At 38.3% G+C, this 22,231-nt stretch overlaps 1 protein-coding gene across 9 annotated transcripts in view; it reads right to left on the bottom strand.

Moving 5' to 3' along the window:
- Positions 1 to 22,231, bottom strand: part of LOC148873843 (RNA helicase family protein) — a 108,776-nt gene that overhangs the window by 34,299 nt on the left and 52,246 nt on the right. For all 9 annotated transcript variants that reach the window (XM_088963662.1, XM_088963663.1, XM_088963661.1 and 6 more), the window contains 3 exons: positions 21,201 to 21,365; positions 4,218 to 4,307; positions 3,972 to 4,043 (listed from right to left, as the gene is read on the bottom strand). In XM_088963662.1, the coding sequence (XP_088819788.1) occupies positions 3,972 to 4,043; positions 4,218 to 4,307; positions 21,201 to 21,365 (327 nt within the window). The remainder of the gene's footprint in view (positions 1 to 3,971; positions 4,044 to 4,217; positions 4,308 to 21,200; positions 21,366 to 22,231) is intronic.

Here is a 22,231-nt window from a genome sequence, read left to right on the forward strand (position 1 = left end):
TATGAGAAGAAAAGGAACAAAGGAAAGAAAATTCAAAAAATATAGGGGCTGAACCTCTATAGAAAAGAAGAAAAGAAAAGGTGGAAGAAGATCTGTAAGAAAAAAAATGTGTTGATTAGTCAAAATTTTAAGTTCTTCCCTTGCTTATTGGTTCAGGTTCTGAAATCATTGAGAATTCAATCAGGGATCAAAACTTCGATACGATACACCCCGTATTGGGTGTACTATATTGTTTCTTTGGTGCCCCAAAGAACCCAATTTTATTATTATTATTATTATTATTATTATTATTATTATTATTATTATTATTATTATTATTATTATATAAATGAAATTGAAAACCAAAGAAATAGAAAAAATAGGGGAATATCGTTATAAGTACTGATAAACCTCTGTCGATACACAGGTGTATCGATACTTTGAACCATGGGTTCAATACAGCAGTTAGCAATGTTTGTGTTGATTAAACCCTAACAAATAAAAAATAATAAAAAGAAATTAGTACATAAACACATAAAATGAGTATTCTAGTTTAATAATGCCTATTTTATAATTATAATGCCAAAAAATATAAAATATAAAAGTATTGTATAACATAGTGCACAAAACTACTTGGCGCCTAGGCGAGGGGAGCCTCCAAGGGTGCCTTGTTGCCTTGACAACTATGCTAGTTTCTTTTTATTATTTTCTTATTTGTTTGGGTTCAATTGACACACAAGTCTTTGAAGTTGTTGGTTCCATCTTTAAGTCGTCTTGATGGTGATGGCCCAAAATTAAGTCTCTAGTCATCTCTTACTCCTCTCCAGTGGCACTACAGATTTGGTCATCCATCACTCAAGGCTTTGAAGTTGTTGGTTCTGTCTTTAAGTCGTCTTCCATCATTGGATTGTGAGTTGTGTCAGCTTGGGAAACACCATAGAGCTCTTTTAGTCCTAAAGCTGATAGTCGTGTTTTGAGTCCTTTTTCTTTAGTCCATTCAGATGTTTAGGGTTCAGACCAAGTAGTGTCATACAATGGTTTTAATATTTTGTAATTTTTTGTTGATAACTTTTTAAGGATGACATGGCTCTATCTTATGAAAGATCGAAGTAAATAGTTCTCTATTTTTCAAAAATTTTATGCTGAAATACGTACCCAATTTGGAGTTCATATTAAACTTCTTTGCTCAGATAATGCAAAAGAGTACACCTCAACACCATTTCAGCAATACCTAGAGCACCATGGGATAATTCATCAAACTTCTTGTTCTTATACCCCACAACAGAATGGCATGGCTGAACAGAAAAACTAACACTTACTTGAAATTGCTTGGTCCATTGTGCTTGATATGAATGTCTCAAAGCATTTTTGGAGTAATGTTGTCCTCACATCATGTTTCCTCATCAACCGGATGCCCATGTCCATCCTTGGAAGTCATTCCCCCTTGGTTGTATTTGTTTTGTTCAAAATTTAGGGCCTAGTTTAGACAAGTTAGATGTGCATGCTACCAAATGCATCTTCCTTGGATACTCCAAAACCCAAAAAGGGTACAAGTGTTATAACCCTATCTCTCATCGATCCTTTGTGTGCTCTAATGTCACTTTCTCTTAGTCTGTTCCAATTCTATCTCCATCTCCGCCTTCCCCAGTGCAAGTTAATACTGAGAGGCCACCAATCACATAAGTGTATACTCACAGAAGAGCACCGGCCCCTCCTCCAATTCAACCCTCGTCGACGGCTCCTGTGGTTGCACCTCCTCCTTCTGACTTTGATCTTCCTATTGCATTGCGGAAGGGTAAACGTAGTTGTACATCTCATCCTATTTCTCGTTATGTTTATGTTGCTCACCTTCCCACTTTCCATCACCATTTTATATCTTTGCTATCCTCTGTTTCCACTCCTAAGACTGTCTAAGAAGCCCTTACTTCTCCAGGGTGGCGACAAGCAATGGAAGAAGAATTGTCTGCTTTGCAACACAATCACACGTGGGAGCTTACCACTCTCCCTCCCGGTAAGCATGTTGTTGGATGTAAGTGGGTATACACAGTGAAGTATCTTCCAGATAGTAGTGTGGAACGATACGGAGACATTCTCTCCTGTGGCTAAGATTGGTTCAGTTCAAGTATTAATTTCATTAGCAACAATGTATGATTGGCCTCTCTTTCAGCTCGACATAAAAAATGCCTTCTTACATGGTGATCTAGTTGAGGAAGTATATATGGAGCAATCACCAAAGTTTGTTGCTCAGGGGTAGGATGGTAAAGCTTGCAGACTTAAGAGGGTGATCTATGGATTGAAACAATCTCAAATGCGTGGTTTGGTAGATTCAATGAAGTAGTGAAGAACTTTGGCATGAAACAATGTCAAGTAGACTATTCTGTGTTCAGCCGTGACTCAAAAGATGGGAAAATCGTGTTAGTGGTGTATGTGGATGATATTGTCATAATTGGCAGTGACAACAATGGGATTGATAGGTTGAAAAACTTTCTACAAGATCACTTCCACACAAAGGATCTTGGTAAGTTGAAATACTTCTTGGGAATAGAAGTAGCAAGGTCAAGGCATGGAATTAACTTGTGCCAAAGGAAATATGTCCTTGATTTACTTGAAGAAACAGGATTGTTGGGTGCCAAACCAGCGGAGTATTGATGTAGGTGAAGAGTTTGATGATCTTGGAAGGTACAGGAGGTTGGTGGGAAAATTGAACTACCTAACTATTACTCGGCCAGATATATCGTTTGTTGTAAGCATGATGAATAAGTTTATGCAACATCCTCGGGTTCCACATTGGGAAGCAGTTCTAAGAATAGTCAGGTACCTAAAGGGTGCTCTAGGTTGTGGTCTGTTATACAAAAGTGGAGGAACTCTTGACTCTTGAGATAGAAGGGTATATAGATGTTGATTGGGCCGGATTTGTGTCGGATTGGAGGTCTACTACGGGATATTGTACCTTCCTTGGTGGCAATCTGGTAACTTGGAAGAGCAAGAAACAAGCAATGGTGGCAAAGAGCAATGCAGAAGCTGAATGCAGGGCTATGGCTCATAGTACATGTGAACTAGTGTGGCTGAAAAATCTTTTGCAGGAAATGGGGTTCTCAATTGACAGACCCATGAGGTTGTATTGTGATAATCAAGCTGTTGTACACATTTCTTCTAATCCAGTCTTCCATAAGAGAACAAAGCATATTGAAGTCAACTGCCACTTTGTACGAGAAAAAGTGATCGATGGAGTGATAAATACAGCTCATGTGAGTTCAGGAAACCAGTGGGCACATCTGTTTACAAAGGGGCTGAGTTAGAGAAGAGTGGATTACATATGTGACAAGCTGGGATATATATTTTCCAGCTTGAGGGGGAGTGTTAGAATCGACAGTACAAAGGGTAGTTAAGTCTTTTGTCTATCTAATTAAGGTTGAATAGTCTGTTTTGTCTAAGTTTAAGTTATGTGTCCCATACATAATGAGGGACAATATTGTCTTTTGTAATCCAACACAGAGAATATAAATACAAAGTGGGTTGGCTGGGAGAAGTGACTTTTTCTCTCATTGACTGAACCCTTTCTTCTCCCATTTCTCTCTTTCTTTTTCTTCTTGTTCTTTTCTTCTTACATATTATATACCTAGAACTGAACTAGGGTTAATCAATCTATTCACATTTGCCATAACTAAAACATAAGGAAAAGACAAGTATGCTAGGAAATTAGAGAGGCCTGATTCCTCTCTCCCAAAAAGTCAATATAGTTGTGTCATAAATGAGATGATAAAAGAGATCATAATCTTATTCACATGGTTTGAAGCAAATTAAATAACTAATCAAATTACATGTAAAATATCATGCTAGGAGAACAGAATTCTGACAAATAGGAAGGATAAAATTTAGGACATAAAACTTCAAAATCATGACAAGGAAAATTTATCAGAATGTACAATTTTCTCTTTCTTTTTATTTCTTGTCAATTTAACTGTCAAATAATTGGATTTGAGATTAAGAACCTCAGCAACAGCAAACCGCAGCTTCGCTTCATCCAACTCCTTCTGTGATCCTCTAACAGAAACCCAGATGGACTGAAAACAGGGAATGTACAATGTCAAGTCCCATCCAGATAAGGACAACATATTACACAAATTGATATTTCAAAAACAAGTATATCATATCATCATTTACTGCATTCAATAAACTGATATACCAGAAAGTAATGTTGGATAGACTATGCTAATACCTTGAACAAGATGTAATACCTGAACAGATAGAATTGCAGATATGGTGATAATTTCCTCAGAACACCCAAGTAGGTTTGCCGATAAGACCATTTTTGAGATCATTGGATCCTAGAACAATTTTCAATGTAACATTGAGTTTATTATGAGCAAAAAGAGTTTCTTGTTCGAATAAATAATGGTAAAGGTAAAAGCCAAATGTGGATGTGACAATCTTCATAGTAACTGCTACACTACAGTGACTAGAATGCAAAATAACACCTTCTGTAAAGTCATTGTTCAGATAGAATGAGACATACTGGATAATATAATGAATACAAATAAGTTAAGTGAAACACTTACATGATTAAATTGATAAAAGCACTTCATTTATAACTAAGGATGAACATCAGTTATTTACCTGACAAATAATAATCTATTTTTCACAGCAATAGTATTTCATTTATCAACTAAAAAGGACGCAGAAAATATACAAAGCAAAAAGCATCTGGACTCACAAGCCAATGGGTGCACCAGCACAGCACTGATTCAAAAACAAGCTTGCATAATTTCACAAATTTGACTTCAAGTGAAATGATGATCTAATAAATAATGGCAAAATTTCATGACAACTTATAAATAGATAAAAGCTTCCAGTTTGAAAGAAGCATTAGGAAACATAAAAATTCCCTATGGAACTTCAGAAAAGTTAATGTTGACAATATTAACACTTGAAAGTATGGTGGTATTTCACATAGGCATTCCATAATCACTACCAGAGTGGGATATTGGGCTCTGACAAGGGATGAATTCAGGTGTTTTCTGTGCTCAAAGAATTTCATATCATAGCATGCTCATCCAGGGAGCCACAGCTTAGTTCTGATAATGCTCTTCAGAAAAATCACAATGATCAGGTATATGCGTCTCAGGCCGATCCACGTTACTGACACGAAGGCTCTTTTAGTTTTTTTTTACTATTTAAAACAATTCTAGCCTTGTAGGTTTAAGTCCTCTAAATACACAGCTAGTCAGCTACAACCTATCATATAGCAAGTTAACAATTAAAATATTGAATTCAATTTTAATTTATCATAAAATAACAAGTTAAAGTGAAGCACACTTGAGCGGAGGAATGCCCATCAAAGTAAGCCTTACCTGTAAGCCTAGGCACACTAGAGGCAAACCTTTTAAAAGGCTGCACTTACTATTTACTAATCTTCTTTCCATTTTGAATATATGAAACATTTTAGGTATAAAAAATCTTTTTTTTTTCACTTAAATTGTATACTTCAAGGATATCTATTGGCAGATTAAAATTGCCTTAAATGGGACTTTTTTTGCAAATTAAAGTTCAAATTAACTAGTAAGCATACCACAAAAATACAGCATGACAAATGCTTATATATAATTCAATTTAAAGTATAAATAATGTAGTCTAAAATTCTGGTCAGTTATATGCAATAATGATTTACTATGTCAGCAAGAATTGGAAAAATCTTCCCATTTCTCTCAAGGAAGGCAATGCAAAATATTTCAAGAATCTTTTTCCCCTCATACCACCAATAATATTGAGGAAATGGATATTCTGTGATTTTAATTCCTTTTTTTCTTATGATAATGTTTTTGTAAACACAAAAGATATGGCGGTATAGATTCTCATAATTGACGTACATTTTTTGTGTATTCCTGGTGTATAAACCACAGTTGTCAAGGCAATGCCTAGGCGATAAGGCACTCATGGAGGGTTGCCTTGCTTAATCACCAAGATATTTTTTACACAATGCTCTTGGATACTTTCATATTCTTAACAATTTAATATAATAATAGATAAAATAGACATTATTAAACTAAATTATTCAGTTTAGGTTAAAATATTAGTTTCTTTATATTATTTTTCTCATTTGTTAGGGTTCAATCAACATGTATACTGGCTTGAGCCCATGAAGACTTGAAACTTGAACTGATAAGCGTAAACATCATCACCATTTCTTTTCTTCTTCCTTTGTTTTTTTTTATCAATAACGTTGAATTTTATTAATAATTAGGAAAATCAGAGTTATAATGAAAGGAGCCAAAGAATCTTAACTCCCTAATACCCTATAAACCCCTAACCATAAAACAATTACAAAACAGCCCAAAAAATAGTGTTTCTGTTCACCCCTTGCCTAGCTAGACCATCAGCCAAAGCATTTGCACTTCTCTCTATCCATGTAACGAATTTCAATATACTTGGTGAACCACTTGAACTTCCTCTTTTCATTGCTGTATCTCCAGAGCATAGAACTGTCATCTTTCAGCCAATTCACTATAATTTCAGAATCACCTTATACGATCAACTTTTTAATGTTCATTTCCTTGGCCCTTTGTATTCCCTTCAAGAGCTCCTAGGATCTCATCCCTCAAGGAATCTCACAGCCCAATTGGACAAGGATACATAGCTAATAAATTCCCCTTTTCATCTCTTATCACTTCCCACCATTCCAAAGGGCCCTGCATTGCCCATGCTGCTACCATCAAAATTCAGTTTGGTAAACCCATGAGGTGGAGGTGTCCAGCAAGAATTTGAGGTCTTCTTGAATGAGACTGACTCTGCAACCCTCTTCCACTTTCCGGTCATCTCATCAACTGAGAATACTGCAAACAATTCCAAGGTTTTTAACCAGTGTATCACCCTAATGTGGATAGTCTCTAGGATTACTTCCAGAATTCTCTCCTTATTTGAAAATAACCTTGAATTTCTCTCCTCCCAAACAGTCCAACATACTGCAGCCCTACCACATCTCCACATGATCTTGGCCCTTTTGGTTGACCAGTTAAGCACGGAAGTAAATATGGTATGCACATTCGAAGGGGGAGTCCACCTGCATCCAAACAAAGAAGTAAACCATTCCCAAATGACTTTAACAAACTGACAAGAAATTAATACGTGATATCCAGACTCACCATCAAATTTACAGAGGACACATCAGTGACGAGACAAACTATTGGGTCTTTTCCTTTGAAGTAGATCCCTTGTATTAACTCTTTCCAGGAAGGCTTCCCAACAGAAGCTCCCAACCTTTCGAGGTATAGGTCGACAGCACACTTCTTTAATAGGAAAAGACAATCCAACAAGAAAAGGGGGTACTTGAAGAAAGAGGCACAAGTGTAGGAACCTGAGGGAGTGAGTGTCCATATTCTATTATCAAACTTTGATGGCTCAATGAAGACCCCTTCAAGAATGGATAATAAGGCTAAAATGTAGGAGGCTAACTCTGTGTCCCTGACATCTCTTCTCAAGCTCAAGTTCCAACCGAACCCAAAAGGTGAATTAGAAGGTACAAGGAAAGAGGAAATTACCTGAGTGCAAATCATACCTGACCCATGGACAAAACAAGGGCAAAATGGCTTGAATAGCTTTCCAAGGAGAAGCTCTTGTAGTCCTTGCTAGGATCCCAAAGTCCCATCCATTGTCTGCCAGCCCATGTATACTTCCCACAGTCTTTCTTTCTCCAATGAAAATCTCCACAGCCATTTCCCTAGTAGTGCTAAGTTCATGTTGGAATAATGTTAGAATCACTTAGTTGCAGTTGTTAGGGCCTGTTTGTCTAATTAAAGTGTTTTTTTTATTTCGTTTTTTATTTCTGTTATGTCTGTTATTGTACTCAGGGGCACAAGGGTCTTTTCCCTTGTTATTTCTGTCGCCCTATATATATTAAATAAACACTGGCGCCGCCAGTACTGTAGCATTGCAAACTCTCTCTTTTCTCTTCTCTTCTCTTCTCTCCTCTTCCACCTATCTCTGGCCGACTACACTGCCAAGATGGTATCAAGGCAGGAATACTGATTAAAAGAGAGCAGACCGATCAACCCTAATTAAAGTGTTTTTTTTATTTCGTTTTTTATTTCTGTTATGTCTGTTATTGTACTCAGGGGCACAAGGGTCTTTTCCCTTGTTATTTCTGTCGCCCTATATATATTAAATAAACACTGGCGCCGCCAGTACTGTTGCATTGCAAACTCTCTCTTTTCTCTTCTCTTCTCTTCTCTTCTCTTCTCTTCTCTCCTCTTCCACCTAGCTCTGGCCGGCTACACTGCCAAGATGGTATCAGAGCAAGAATACTGATTAAAAGAGAGCAGACCGATCAACCCTACTGTCAAGAGAAGATCGATCAACCCTACTGATTAGTGGAACAGGCTAGCAGAAAGGAAATCTGATTCTGGACTACAGAATAGCTACGACTGGTACAGTTCTTCCTCTATTTTTCTCCTCTTTACTCTCCTTGATCATGGGCCGAGTGAAAACCCTATGAATCTAGGGCGGCTGAATGTTATCGAACCTGTGTAACCCTAGTTGTCTTGGATGGTGTGATCCTGTTGATGTGTTAAGACAACTGTAGGTCAATGCTGACCTGTCCTCTCAATGGTTTGAGTTGACTATAAGCAAGAAGGATCTCTCCTGCTGATTAGTGGCTATTAGCCATTCTAGAATTCTGATAGGCAGGTCTGAAACTGCCGATTATTACCTCAGTTTTGTCTAGAATTTGGTACGGTTTGTGCACAATCTGGTTGGTAAACCCTAGTGTGTGGGTGTGAACTAAGTGGAGCATTGCTTTGTGGAGTAAGGAGGGGTCCTAAATCCGGTGTGTGGAACTGAGTAATTGCTTGACCATGTCGACTGAGAATTCTGCTACTTCAGAAATCTCAAGGAGCCACAATGGAGTGAGTGGGGGAATGGATATGACCTTTCCCATGGCTGTCATTCCCTTTGATGGTCTGAATTACCTTGAGTGGTCTAGGGGGATAAAACTCTACATCACTGCTAGGGGGCGAATAGGATACATCAATGGGAGAGTAAAGGAACCGAAGTATGGAAGTGCTGAGCATGATAGGTGGGACCAAGAGAACAGTATGGTGACGTCTTGGCTCTTGGTTTCAATGCTGCCACAAGTAAGGAAGACCTTTATGTGGGCTGAAACTGCTTGTGAGATATGGGAACAAGCGAAGTCCACTTATTCAGAACAAAGACACTATGCCAAAATATATCAACTACAAGCAGAATCTTCTACTTGCAAGCAGGGGGAGAGGAGTCTCTCGATGTACTATTCTGATTTGACATCAATATGGAAAGAACTTAATCACTATCAGAATGTGACTTGGAAGTGTGATGAAGATGCAAAAGCCTATAAGTCACTTGTATCACAGCAACGTGTGTTTGCCTTTCTCCTAGGGCTGAATCAGTCATATGAGTCCATCAGGGTACAGATCTTGGGTAGTAAAGACTTGCCATCAGTCCAGGAGGTGTATGCCTTGGTGCAGTCAGAAGAAAGCAGAAGAAGTGTGATGAATGGTGTAGAAGGGGAGTCAGTTGCCCTAGCGGTCCGGGGAAATTCAGATACAAATGTCGGAGGTGGTTTTAAAAGCGGTGACACTCAGAAAAAAACAGAAGATAAAAGCAAGCTTTGGTGCACTCACTGCCAGAAGACACGACACACTAAAGATACATGCTGGGATCTCCATGGAAAACCAAAATGGGCACAGGGTTTGGGTAAGAAGTCAGCACCGGATCAGGGCAAGAAACCAGGCCAGCAGAATCAAAGAAGGTATAACTCAGCTAATCTGGCATCGACAGAGACTAGTCCTTCCGTAACTCAGGAGAAACATCTCGGTTCTGACCCTAAGGAAGATATTATCAAGTCCTTCCGTGAACATTTGGAATTGTAAGATAGGACTCTCCGCCAGGTGGATTCTGGGCCTACTCCTACCTCATTTGCATCTACATCAACTAATGCCACAGCCTTCCATGTGTCATCTCATACTACTGATTCACCTTGGATTATTGACTCCGGAGCCTCAAATCACATGACCGGTAAGTCAAATTTGTTCCAGACATATAACCTTCTCTCTGGGAGAGATAAGGTAAGACTGGCTGATGGTTCCTTTTCTACCATACCTGGCCGAGGCACCATATCTCTCCCACTTGGCCTTACTCTACCAAATGTCCTGCATGTTCCGAAATTACCTATTAATTTGTTGTCCATTAGTAGTATTACTCACTCTTTGAACTGCTCGGTCACCTTTTTTCCGTCTTCATGTGTGTTTCAGGATTTGACCTCGGGGAAGACGATTGGTAGAGGAAGCATGGTGGATGGTCTCTACGTGTTGGAGAATAATGTTGGTCTAGTGGCGACTGAGTCCACAAGTTCGGCGAGTGAGAGTCAAGCCTATTTATGGCATAGTCGTTTAGGTCATCTTTCTTTTGAGTCATTAAAAGTTATGTTCCCAAAGATTTTTGAGTCATTGTCAGTGAGTCAATTACAGTGTCAAACTTGTCAGTTGAGTAAGCATTGTAAAAGCTCTTTGCCTTTAAGAAATAAAAGATCTGAATTTCCATTTCATATTGTTTATTCTGATGTTTGGGGCCCTGTTACTCTACCTACTGCGGCTGGCTATAAGTATTTTGTTACGTTGATTGATGATTATTCTCGATACACTTGGGTTTATCCTATGCGATCTTGAGATGAAGTGCCACAAATTGTGAAAGATTTCCAACGCATGGTGTTCACTCAGTTCCAAACGGAAATTCATATTTTCCAGTCGGACGATGCAAAGGAATATTTCCATAGTGATCTCACGAAGTTCTTTGCTTCAAGTGGGTCACTTCAGCGAAGCTCTTGTGCCAGGACACCCCAACAAAATGGTGTGGCTGAACGAAAAAATTGTCATCTACTCGAAGTTGCTCGTGGCTTGCTGATTCATATGAATGTGCCGAAACAGTTCTGGATGGATGCAGTATTGTGTGCGACATATATCATCAATCGCATGCCCTCTCGGCTACTAGAGTATAAGGCCCCACATCAGCTCCTGTTCCCTACAGCCCCGCTGTCCACCATTCCGATGCGTGTCTTTGGGTGTCGTTGTTGTGTCCACAACCTATCACCTACTCGTGGTAAACTTGACCCTCGGGCTATTCCTTGTGTTTTTCTTGGTTACCCCTCATCTCAAAAGGGGTATCGTTGCTATGATCCCATTGCCCGTAAGTACTATGTTTCCATTGATGTCTCATTCTTTGAGAGTCAACCGTTCTTCTCGGTTTCTCCTCAGGGGGAGAGTAGGGTTGAGGAGAAACAGGCGACGACTCAGATTCAACTACCTCCTTCACCCGATCCTCCTCCGTTCTGGATTTTCCATCGTCGTCATAAGAGCCAGCAGAGTTCAAGAGCCGTGGAGCCGGACACTATGCAACCAACATCATCGGATTCACCCGAGGCAAATCCGTCTCATCAGCCAGGTACACTTGCTCCCATTGCTCCTTTAAATGTTGATTCACATGTCCCCAATGATCTTAATATTCCTATTGCTAAGAGAAAGGGTGTTAGATCTTGTACCACTAATCATCCTATCTCTAACTTTGTGTCCTATAAGCATGTTTCACCCTCGTACCGTGCCTTCCTCTCCTCTGTGGACAGTGTTCCCATCCCTAAGACCATGGCAGAAGCTTTGTCAAAACCTGAATGGACAGATGCAATGCAGGAAGAAATTGATGCCTTACATAAAAATGGTACGTGGGAGTTGGTAGATCTTCCTAAGGGGAAGGAACCAATGGGGTGCAAGTGGGTGTTCACAGTGAAACACAAAGCTGATGGAACTATTGAAAGGTACAAGGCTAGACTGGTAGCAAGAGGCTTCACACAGATATATGGAGTGGACTATGCAGAGACTTTTGCCCCTGTAGCGAAGATGAACTCCATCCGGATTCTCCTTTCCTTGGCAGCAAATCTTGACTGGGATCTTCACCAATTGGACATCAAGAATGCCTTCTTGAATGGTGACTTGGAAGAGGAGGTGTACATGACCCAACCCCCAGGGTTCTGTGCCAGAGGCAGTGAACAAAAGGTGTGCAGGTTGAAAAAGTTCCTATATGGATTGAAACAATCACCTCGGGCTTGGTTTAGTAGGTTCCATGTAGCAGTCCAACAAATGAAATTCAAACAATGCCAATCAGATCATACCTTGTTTGTAAAAAGAGGTGAAGGTAAAATTGCAGCTCTTATTGTGTATGTGGATGACATAGTGATCACAGGAGATTGGGAGGCTGAAATCCAGAGACTAAAAAAATTCTTAGCCACTAAATTTGAGGTGAAGGATCTAGGCTCCTTACGATACTTCCTTGGAATTGAAGTTGCCCGCTCTCACAAGGGCATCTTTATTTCCCAACGGAAGTATGTACTAGATCTACTAGAAGATTCAGGCAAGTTGGGGGTAAAACCATCTAATTCACCTATTGAACCTAATCACCATCTGGGAGACAGTCAGGGAGAGTTTTTGAAAGATGTAAAGATGTTCCAGAGACTTGTGGGGAGACTTCTGTATTTGTCTATGACCAGGCCTGATATTGCCTATGAAGTGGGTGTCCTTAGTCAATTCATGCACAGCCCGATGACAACTCACTTTGAAGCTGTAGAGAGGATCTTGAGATATCTCAAGAAGTTTCCTGGGGCTGGTTTGTTGTTCCAGAAACACAGTCACTTAAAAGTTTAAGTATATACTGATGCAGATTGGGCAGGAGCAATCAATGACCGAAAGTCCACCAGTGGTTATTGTGCCTTTGTAGGAGGAAACCTTGTCACATGGAGAAGCAAAAAACAAAGTGTGGTGGCTAGATTCAGTGCTGAAGCAGAATATAGAGCGATGGCTCATGGGGTTGCGGAAATCATGTGGATAAGAAATCTGTTAGGTGAACTGGGTTTTGCAGTAAACAATCCTACTTCACTCTACTGTGACAATAAAGCAACCATCAATATTGCTGCTAATCCAGCTCTGCATGATAGGACGAAACACATTGAAGTGGACAAACATTTTATCGGAGAGAAACTTGAAAGTGGAGAAGTGTGCACACCATATGTCAACTCGGAAGAGCAACTTGCAGATATCTTCACCAAAGGTCTTCATCATGTGCGGCACAAAGATTTGTGTGACAAGTTGGGCATGATTGACATCTATGCTCCAACTTGAGGGGGAGTGTTGGAATAATGTTAGAATAACTTAGTTGCAGTTGTTAGGGCCTGTTTGTCTAATTAAACTGTTTTTTTTATTTCATTTTTTATTTCTGTTATGTCTGTTATTGTACTCAGGGGCACAAGGGTCTTTTCCCTTGTTATTTCTGTCGCCCTATATATATTAAATAAACACTGGCACCGCCAGTACTGTTGCATTGCAATCTCTCTCTTTTCTCTTCTCTTCTCTTCTCTTCTCTTCTCTCCTCTTCCACCTATCTCTGGCCGGCTACACTGCCAAGAGTTCCTAATCCTTATATTCCCAATTCCCAAACCCCAATCCTTTTTACACCAACATACCACCTCCCACCTGACCCTATGGTCCTTCTCCCACAACTCCCAAAGAAAGTCTCTCATTAGTTTTTCCAGCCTACTAACAACCTTAGCCAAAATCTTAAAGACTAATAAAAAATAGACAGGAAAGTTAGCGAGAGTAGACCTAATTAAAGTGATTCTCCCTCCAAGAGATAAATAATTTTTCTTCTAGTTGGCAAGTCTTTTTTCAAACCTCTCCACAATAGGGGCCCAAAATTCACCTTCTAAGGATTATCTCCCAATGGTAAACCAAGGTAGTTTAAGGGCCAATCAATTACTACACCCAAAAATGTCTGCACACTCACAAGCCTCCTCCTCCCCCATATTGACTCCAACCATACAACTTTTCTCAAAGTTCACTCTAAGGTTTGACATTTGCTCAAAATGTTATATAGTGAGCTTCAGGTTTTTAATCCTATTGATACCCCCTCCTTCACAAAACAGAATTGTGTCATCTGCAAATTGTAGGTGTGTGAGTGGCATGTTTTCTCTTCCAACTCTCCATCCTCTTATTAAATTCCTAGAATCTGCTATGGATATTAATCTCCCCAACACTTTTGCAACCAATGTAAACAGAAAAGGGGAAAGGGGGTCCCCTTGTCTAATCTCTCTCAAGGCTGGGAAATAGTCCACCATTGTCCCATTCACCAAAATGGAATAATGGCAATCTCTAATGCAACCCATCACCCATTTGCACCAAATGTCTCCAAACCCAAAGTTAATCATCACCTCCAATGGGGAAGACCAATCAACCAAGTCATAAGCCTTTTCCAGATCTAATTTACAGATCACCCCTCTTCTCTTGGATCTCTTGAAATCCTCTAGACTCTTATTTGCTTCAACAATCTGATTTGTTATCTACCTCGCCTTCACAAAGGCCCCTTGGTTATTTGCTATGATTGCTAGGAGCACCTTCCTAATTCTAAAGGACAACACCTTAGTGATGATCTTATATACGCTATTGACTAGACCAATCAGCCTGTAATCCTTCGGATGACTTTCATCACTTTTCTTGGGTACTAGAAAAATGAAAGTGGAGTTTAGCTTAGGGTTAATTAATCCTTTGGTATGGAATTCATCAAACACTGACATAAAGTCATCTTTTAGTATCACCCAACAATCTTGATAAAAAGCCATCGTAAAACCATTTGGGCCCAGTGCCTTTGATCTATCCATTGAAAAACCGCCTCTTTTACTTCTTCCGACTCAAATTTCTTTTCCATCCACTCCCTATCTTCTCTCTTCAGAGTTGGCCATTCCAAACCTTCCAGCCACACCCTGTTATTTAGAGACCTTCTAAATATATGCCTAAAATGATCTGCAAATGCTCCTACAATTTCTCTTTGACTTGTAATTGTTACCCCTTCAATCTCCAAACTGGAAATAAAGTTTCTTCTCCTTCTGCCACTTGCCAAAGCATGAAAGAACTTAGCATTCCTATCCCCCTCTTTCAACCAATTGCATCCCGACTTCTGCCTCCTGAAATATATAATCCTCTAATTATTTATAAAATTTCTATCTTTGTTCCCTATCCTCTCCTGTCAGGCTGCCTCTCCCTTCTTTGCTATCCAGATCTTCTTTTGTACTCACTCTTTCTTTTCTTTTTCTTCTTTTACTAAGACAAAAATAGATGTTCAATCCCTTTATTTTCTGAAATTTCTGTTCTCCTATTTTGTTGAAGGATATGTTGATTTTCTATGTTACGAATGAAACTTGTACATTTTTTTATGAAGATAAACCACCACCTAGGTGACTAGGTGACAATTGATAGTGAAATATGGGCTTTATTCAAAAAGAAATCCAGCAGTTATCCTTGCCTCAATGCCTTGAAAAAGTCGCCTCCAGGGTCCACTACCTTACTCTGACAATCATAAAATACAAAGATAGCCTATCATGTGGAGCAATAAAGCATGAAATGGTAAAAACCAAATCACCCAGCAAGTGCTTGCTATGTGATTTTCTTTTGATGTATTCACATGGTCACAACACTTACTTGTAATCCTCTAATAAAACATATATATGCTATTAATCAAACAAAAAACCAAATTATCCAATGAGTGCATCTTGTTGATGCTACCCAGATGACCCACTAGCATATGAAATCATAGAGACTGCCTCTAGGGTCAAATACCTTACTATGACAATTTAGAAATATCAAGGAAGCCTAGCATATTGACCATTAAGTGACCAGTTCAAACAACCATGACACTTTCATGCAACCCTCTAATAAAACACAAACATGCTATCAATCAAATGAAAAACCAGATCACCTAGTGAATGCATGCCTAAGTGATTTGGTTTCAATGAGTTCACACGGTCACAACATTTCTTGCAAACCTGCAATTAAACACATAAATGCTAATAATTAAATGGAAAATCAAATCACCCAATGAGTGCAAGCCTTTTTCCTATTCAAATGATACAAAAACAACCTGCTAACATATGAAAAAATAGAGACTACCTCTAAGGTCTACTACATCACAATGACAATCAAGAACTACCAAGGTAGCCTAATGTTTTGCGATGTTGTCACATGGTCAAAATACCATTTTGTGACTCTTCAATAAAACACTAACCTACTATCAATCAAAAGAAAAAACAAATCACCTAGTGAGTGCATGCTTAGGTAATTGATTTTGATCAGCTCACGTGGACACAACACTTTGTGATCCTCCAAGAAGTCATGAACATATTAATAATCTCAAGTTTAAAACAAATCACCTAGTGAGTGCATGCTTAGGTAATTGATTTTGATCAGCTCACGTGGACACAACACTTTGTGATCCTCCAAGAAGTCATGAACATATTAATAATCTCAAGTTTAAAACAAAATCACCTTATGAGTGCATGGCTAAGTGATTTGGTTTCAATTAGTTCATGGTCATAGCACTTTCTTATGACTTCGAATAAAAGTAATACATTCTTTCAATCAAATAGGAAACAAAATTACCTAGTGAGTGCATGATTGCTGTTGCTACTCCAAGTAATACATGGACTACTCTCTATCATATGATAAAATAGAGACTACCTCAAGGGACCAAAGTATAGTATTGGGTATCGTATCGGACAACTCAAATATGGATACTCTTTGGAAACACATGGATATGCTAGGGACATGGACACGAATCACATAAATACATTAATAACACTAAAGCTGAATTATATATGAGTAAGGTATAACACATGAGAAATGCAAACTTTAATAGATTATATGAAGAGAAACATTAGAATCAACAATATCAAGAATCTAATAACATGTACACATCATACAATAACTATCAATCTATTTCAATTTTTATAATTATAATTTTTTATTTTTATTAAATTTTTGGGATAATTAATTTATTTAGTATTTTTATATAAATAATAACTCTTTTTTCAAATAAGACAACTATTTCATTGTTGGTCTTTCCCCTCTCTTCGTTGTTTGGGAAATTTGGAAAGAATGTAATAGACATCAGAGGGAGGGGAAATATTCTTGTTCCTCAACAGTGATTCAAAAAGTTATTTATTGGCTTTGAGAGATCCTTTTGCCTTCAAAAGTTTGGAAACAGCTATCTCATAGTCAAAAACTATCCATCACATGCCTTCAACTTCCTACTGTTCTAGTTCAGTCGAAGAGGTATAGATTGGTTCTTATTGAACCCCCTAGCAATGGTTTTATCAAGCTGAATGTAGATGGTGCTTCTCATGGGAATCTCGGCGTTTGTGGTGGAGGTATAATGCAGGCTGAGAATGGGGACTTTCTTTCTGCCTTTGCAAATTTTTATGGTGAAAATAGTAATATGTATACTGAGGTCCTTGCTCTCTGGGATGGAATCATGTTGGTAAAGTCACTAGGTTTTCATTGGGTTCATATCTTTTTGAATTCACAGATTTTGGTGGATATGGTCAAGTTTCACTCCAATATGCCCTACTACCTATGGTATTGGGAAAATGATCCCCATGAGCTTGTGCAGGATATGGATTTTATCATTAAGCATGTGTATAGAGAAGGTAATCAGTTGGCCGACTCCTTTGCTAATCTGGCTTGTGACTTGCAGAAGTCGACGGTATATGAATCTATTATGTCTATTCCCTCTCATGTTCATAAAATTTTTCTGGATGATTGCTATGGGCTCCCTCACATTTGAGCCTTATGATTTCCTCGTTTACGATCTAGTTTTTTGTATTTGATGTATATATTTATAAGCCAGAAACTTGGTGTATATATTTTCTAGAGGGGTAAGGTTTTTATGTGCCCCCCCCCATAGGTTTTTCATCCGAGTTTATCTTAATAAAATTTGCGGTGGTTGCCCGTCCACCGGGAGTAAATTTTGGGGTTCAATACACACACACACACACATAATTGTTTCATTTTACAGTTTTTATAATTATAATTTTCAATTTTTATTGAAGTTCAAAAACAATCCAAAAGTTGTCAATATACAGTTTTGTCAAACTAGGCACTGATATGCTTCCTTATCGATAACTATCGAACTGTATCCATCAATATGGAACAATATAATCTGATACAGAGGCACACGTGCTGATACGCACAACTCATGGGTACATACCCAGTCGTAGCGTATCCTGTATCCATGTTATGGATACGAATACAATACACCACATATCAGGAGTATCATATCAATACTTTAAGCCTTACTACCTCTAGAATCCATTACCTTACTAGGAATATCAAGAAATAAAAAGGTAACCTAATATGTGGAGTGATGAGTTTACATAACCATTACACTTTATTGTGGCCTTTAAAAAACCCAGACATGCTGTAAATCAAAGGATAAACCAAATCACCAACTCAGTACATACAACTTTACCATTTGAAGAAATATCTGGACACAATGCCCTCAAATTCAAGTGGAAATTAATTTATGCTGGCCACCCACATAGTTTAACCCTAATAAGCTTCTTTCATTTGATGATACACAGTATTTCACTATAGTTTTTTTTTAACTCTAAAGTGTGCAATTATACTTCCTCTGACAATCCATGAAGTTATACTATCAAATCCCACACTTACGTAATTTTCTCAAATTCCTTTGCATTTTCCAAATATTTTTGTTAAGTAGCAAAATATCCTCAAAATGTTCTATTTCTACATGGCAAAACAGCCATTGATAGCAACATTCTGAACCGTGTACGCAACAAGAAAAAACGATCATTAAAGGATTTATTCATGTTTAAATTAGTTTAACTGAAATTAAAGCACTACAAATACAGATATCTATATAAAATTATAAAAGTCTTGAGAATTGCAAAACGTAACTTATCATGTCAAACTCATTCCCCAAAGGGCATATTTCTAACTTTTCAACATAAAGAATATGCCAATTGAGATATTGAGATCTACACATAACAACATTTAGTTATTACATTTCTTTATGTCTTGCCCTTGTCTCTTACACCTTTTTTTTTCCAACTGTCAGCACTCTCCTCTCCTTATGAAAATAATCTGCAAGTTGCAATCTCTCTCTCTCTCTCTCTCTCTCTCTCTCTCTCTCTCTCTCTCTCTCTCTCTCTCTCTCTGTGTATATACATACATACATACATAGCAACAAAAGTGTTTCACTTCCTATCTCTCTTTTTTGTCTGTCTTCATACTCCACTAACATCAGCAGCTATTTTGGAATATAACACCCATTGGCCTTCTGTTGAGGATAGTGCAGTTATTGGATTGATTTCACCTTCAATATCTTTATTTCTTATTTATTTCTGTTTATTTAGATAGCCAGGGCCACAGCTTATTTGTTGGAAATTATTATTTCATTTTAAGTTGTAAGCACCAGCCACCCTATTAAGGGTATTCTTGTCTTTGTACACATCTTTGATTTTAGGTATAGAAGTTAATGAGGGGGTGGCCAGTATTATTGGTTTTTCTTATTTTCTTCGTTCTCTCTTCTTCTCTTCTCTTCTCTTCTCTCACACACTCTTCTCCTCTTTTATATCTTTGTTATATTTCTCTTGATTTCTACTCCTTACACTGTCACAGATGAATAGAATCTAAAAATGGTCACTAGCCAACCAAGATGAGAGAAGTGATCTATTGGAAGTTCAAGGGGCAAGGACTAGGGGCAAACAAAAAAGAGTCTGGATGTGCTACCAACATGTAGTAGCATTGCTTCCAACATGATCATAGCCACAGAACTCAAACATAATTGCTGTCTCCACAGTACAACCCCATCAATGACAGCATACATGCATGAAACATGAATGAGATGTGAGAGTATAAATCATGCTGGAAGAAATGTTGCTATCAGCATGTTGGTAGCAGATTTGGACTCAGCCAAAAAGGACCATGGACTGAAGTAGTAAGAAATGATTTAATCACTTATAATTTAACAATGGATAGGGCACTGAACAGATTAGAATGCCAAAACAGGATTCATGTAGCCAACACTATATAGTTGGGACAACGCTTAAATGATGATTATGATTTTGAAGATGCATAAAAATACAATTAAAACAATTGGATTCAGAACAAGTCATGCCATATATGGGGTTGGTTACATGAACCAAGTTCACAATTCTGCTCTGGCCTTATAACCATTCTAAAATTTGTGTTTTAGTCTCTCCATTTTGCCCATCCTGCTCTAATTATATGGGCAATATCCTCTTAATCTCCCCCATTGTTATGAATTAACAGATCAAGGTAATGAAAGAGATTGTAGTGAGATATCCCTAGGTCTCCAATCCTAACTTTACCCTAACTATCATTATTGTATTAATAGTTACATTGCATATTTTATATTTTAGTAGTGCTTATTTTAAAGTCTCTAGTTTTAATAGGTGAATAGTACACAATAAAACCTATCAACTAATTCTATAAAATTGTCCTCATGGAACAGCATAAACTAATGCATTTCAACGTCATATGCACCTAATTAACCACTTCAGTTTCATCATTGTCTGGTGAGAGATTAATAAGACAATTTAGTCTGGTAGCAAGAGAGGATTTATGTAGTTCAACTGGGTCCATTGCATGGTGCAATAGTAAAATCTCAACCTGACAAGCATGAGAAGGCAGGTTTGAGTATGACAGAAGCCACTTCATATAAAAATGCTGGAGGTTAGGTCCATATCCTTGTTTTACGTGGGAGCAATCAATGCTTGTACTCTATATTGATTCCTTGAATCATCTTGTGGACAATAGGCAGCACAAGATTTTGACTTCTTATGCAGCATTCTTGTTGAACTGAATAATGTTTTATTTTTCTGATCAATAACAAGTTACATTTTATTAGAAATATAAGCCAATTACAAGGAAGAGGAGAGATAAACTTTCTTATCCCTACCCCAAGAAACTAAGCGAAGCCAAAATAACGTAAAGAACCCATTACAATTGAGCCCAAAAAATAGAGGCTCTATTCACCAGCAAAGAAGTTGGCACTTTCTAACCCAAACACCTTGACTTCAATATCTTTTGTTAGCCATTTGAGCTGCTTCCTTTTATTCCTGTACTGATAATATGAATAAGTCCACCAAAACTAAATGAAATCATGAAAAGATTCATTGACAAGTTTTACTAACTTGAAGGGGAGACCAACAAGCACCGTGAATTATAAGTAAAGAAAAATTATCCAGTGCTCCAATAATTGCTTGCTAATACAAATCTAAAGAAAAAATTCACTTCCAAAAAAAAACAACTAATAAAGAAGGTCACAGAAACAGTACATACCAATGGAATTTCTGCAACTTGAAATCCAGTGGGTGAAGTAAGTTTAGCATCATCATCAAGAATTCCCAGTGAATAAAGAACTTCAAGAGCTCTAATCACTGCCTCTGGCGATGGAGATGCAAGCCAATCAAAGCCTAAGATATTATCTATACCCAAAGCTTTCAACTGTAAAATCAGAGCAAAACAATCAGCATTTTAGAAACAACCAGAATTATTGAAAATAGCAACATAGGCTAGCAACACTTCAAGTAGATGGAGAAACAGAAGTAACTTAAGGTAACCAGATAGGTAAGAGCCAGTGTTTTAAAAGGCGTGGGAGGCGTACGCTTGGAGGTGTGCCTCCAAGCGAGGCACTCCCAAAACGCCCTAAGGCGTATGCTAGAGGCGCTGACACCTCTAAGGTGTACGCCTCACCTCATTCACATCTTATATAAAAAGACAGAAAAAAAAAAGAAAACAGAAAAAAAAGGAAATGAAAGGAAAGGAAAAGAAAGGGAAAGGAAGGGAAGGGAAAGAAAAAGAAAGAAAGAAAAAAAAAGAAAAGGAAAAGAAAAGAAAAGGAAAGGGAAGGGAAGAAAAGATAAGGAGAAAGAAGATGGTTTGCCCCCTTCCCCGTCGGTTGGGGGGCTTCACCCCCCCCACCCCCTTTTCGATGCAGCCTAATTTGTTTTTTTTTTTTTTCTAGTTAGGGGGATCTTGCTCCGCTCCAGTGAGCTCACTTCGCTCACTCGCCTCCGCTTCAACAAGACCCCCCCACCTTTCAACTAATGTCATGCATTTTTCTTCTTCATAACATAAAATATTTTTATTAAAAATAAAGAAAAAAAATGAGATTCACCCCCTTCCTCCTAACCCCCCTCTCCTCATAAGGAGGCTTACGCCTCCTTGTGTTCGGGAGGCTTTCGCCTCTTGCGTTCTGAACCATGCCTCATGCCTCTAGGTAGTGGAACGCCTCGCACCACACCTCCACATTTTAAAACATTGGTAAGAGCACATTTAAAAAGGAAAAAAAGAGCACAGGATTACCAAAT

The sequence above is a fragment of the Nelumbo lutea genome, chromosome 1, assembly GCF_056320005.1.
Source record: "Nelumbo lutea isolate HS-2025 chromosome 1, American lotus-T2T, whole genome shotgun sequence".
Taxonomy (NCBI): domain Eukaryota; kingdom Viridiplantae; phylum Streptophyta; class Magnoliopsida; order Proteales; family Nelumbonaceae; genus Nelumbo; species Nelumbo lutea.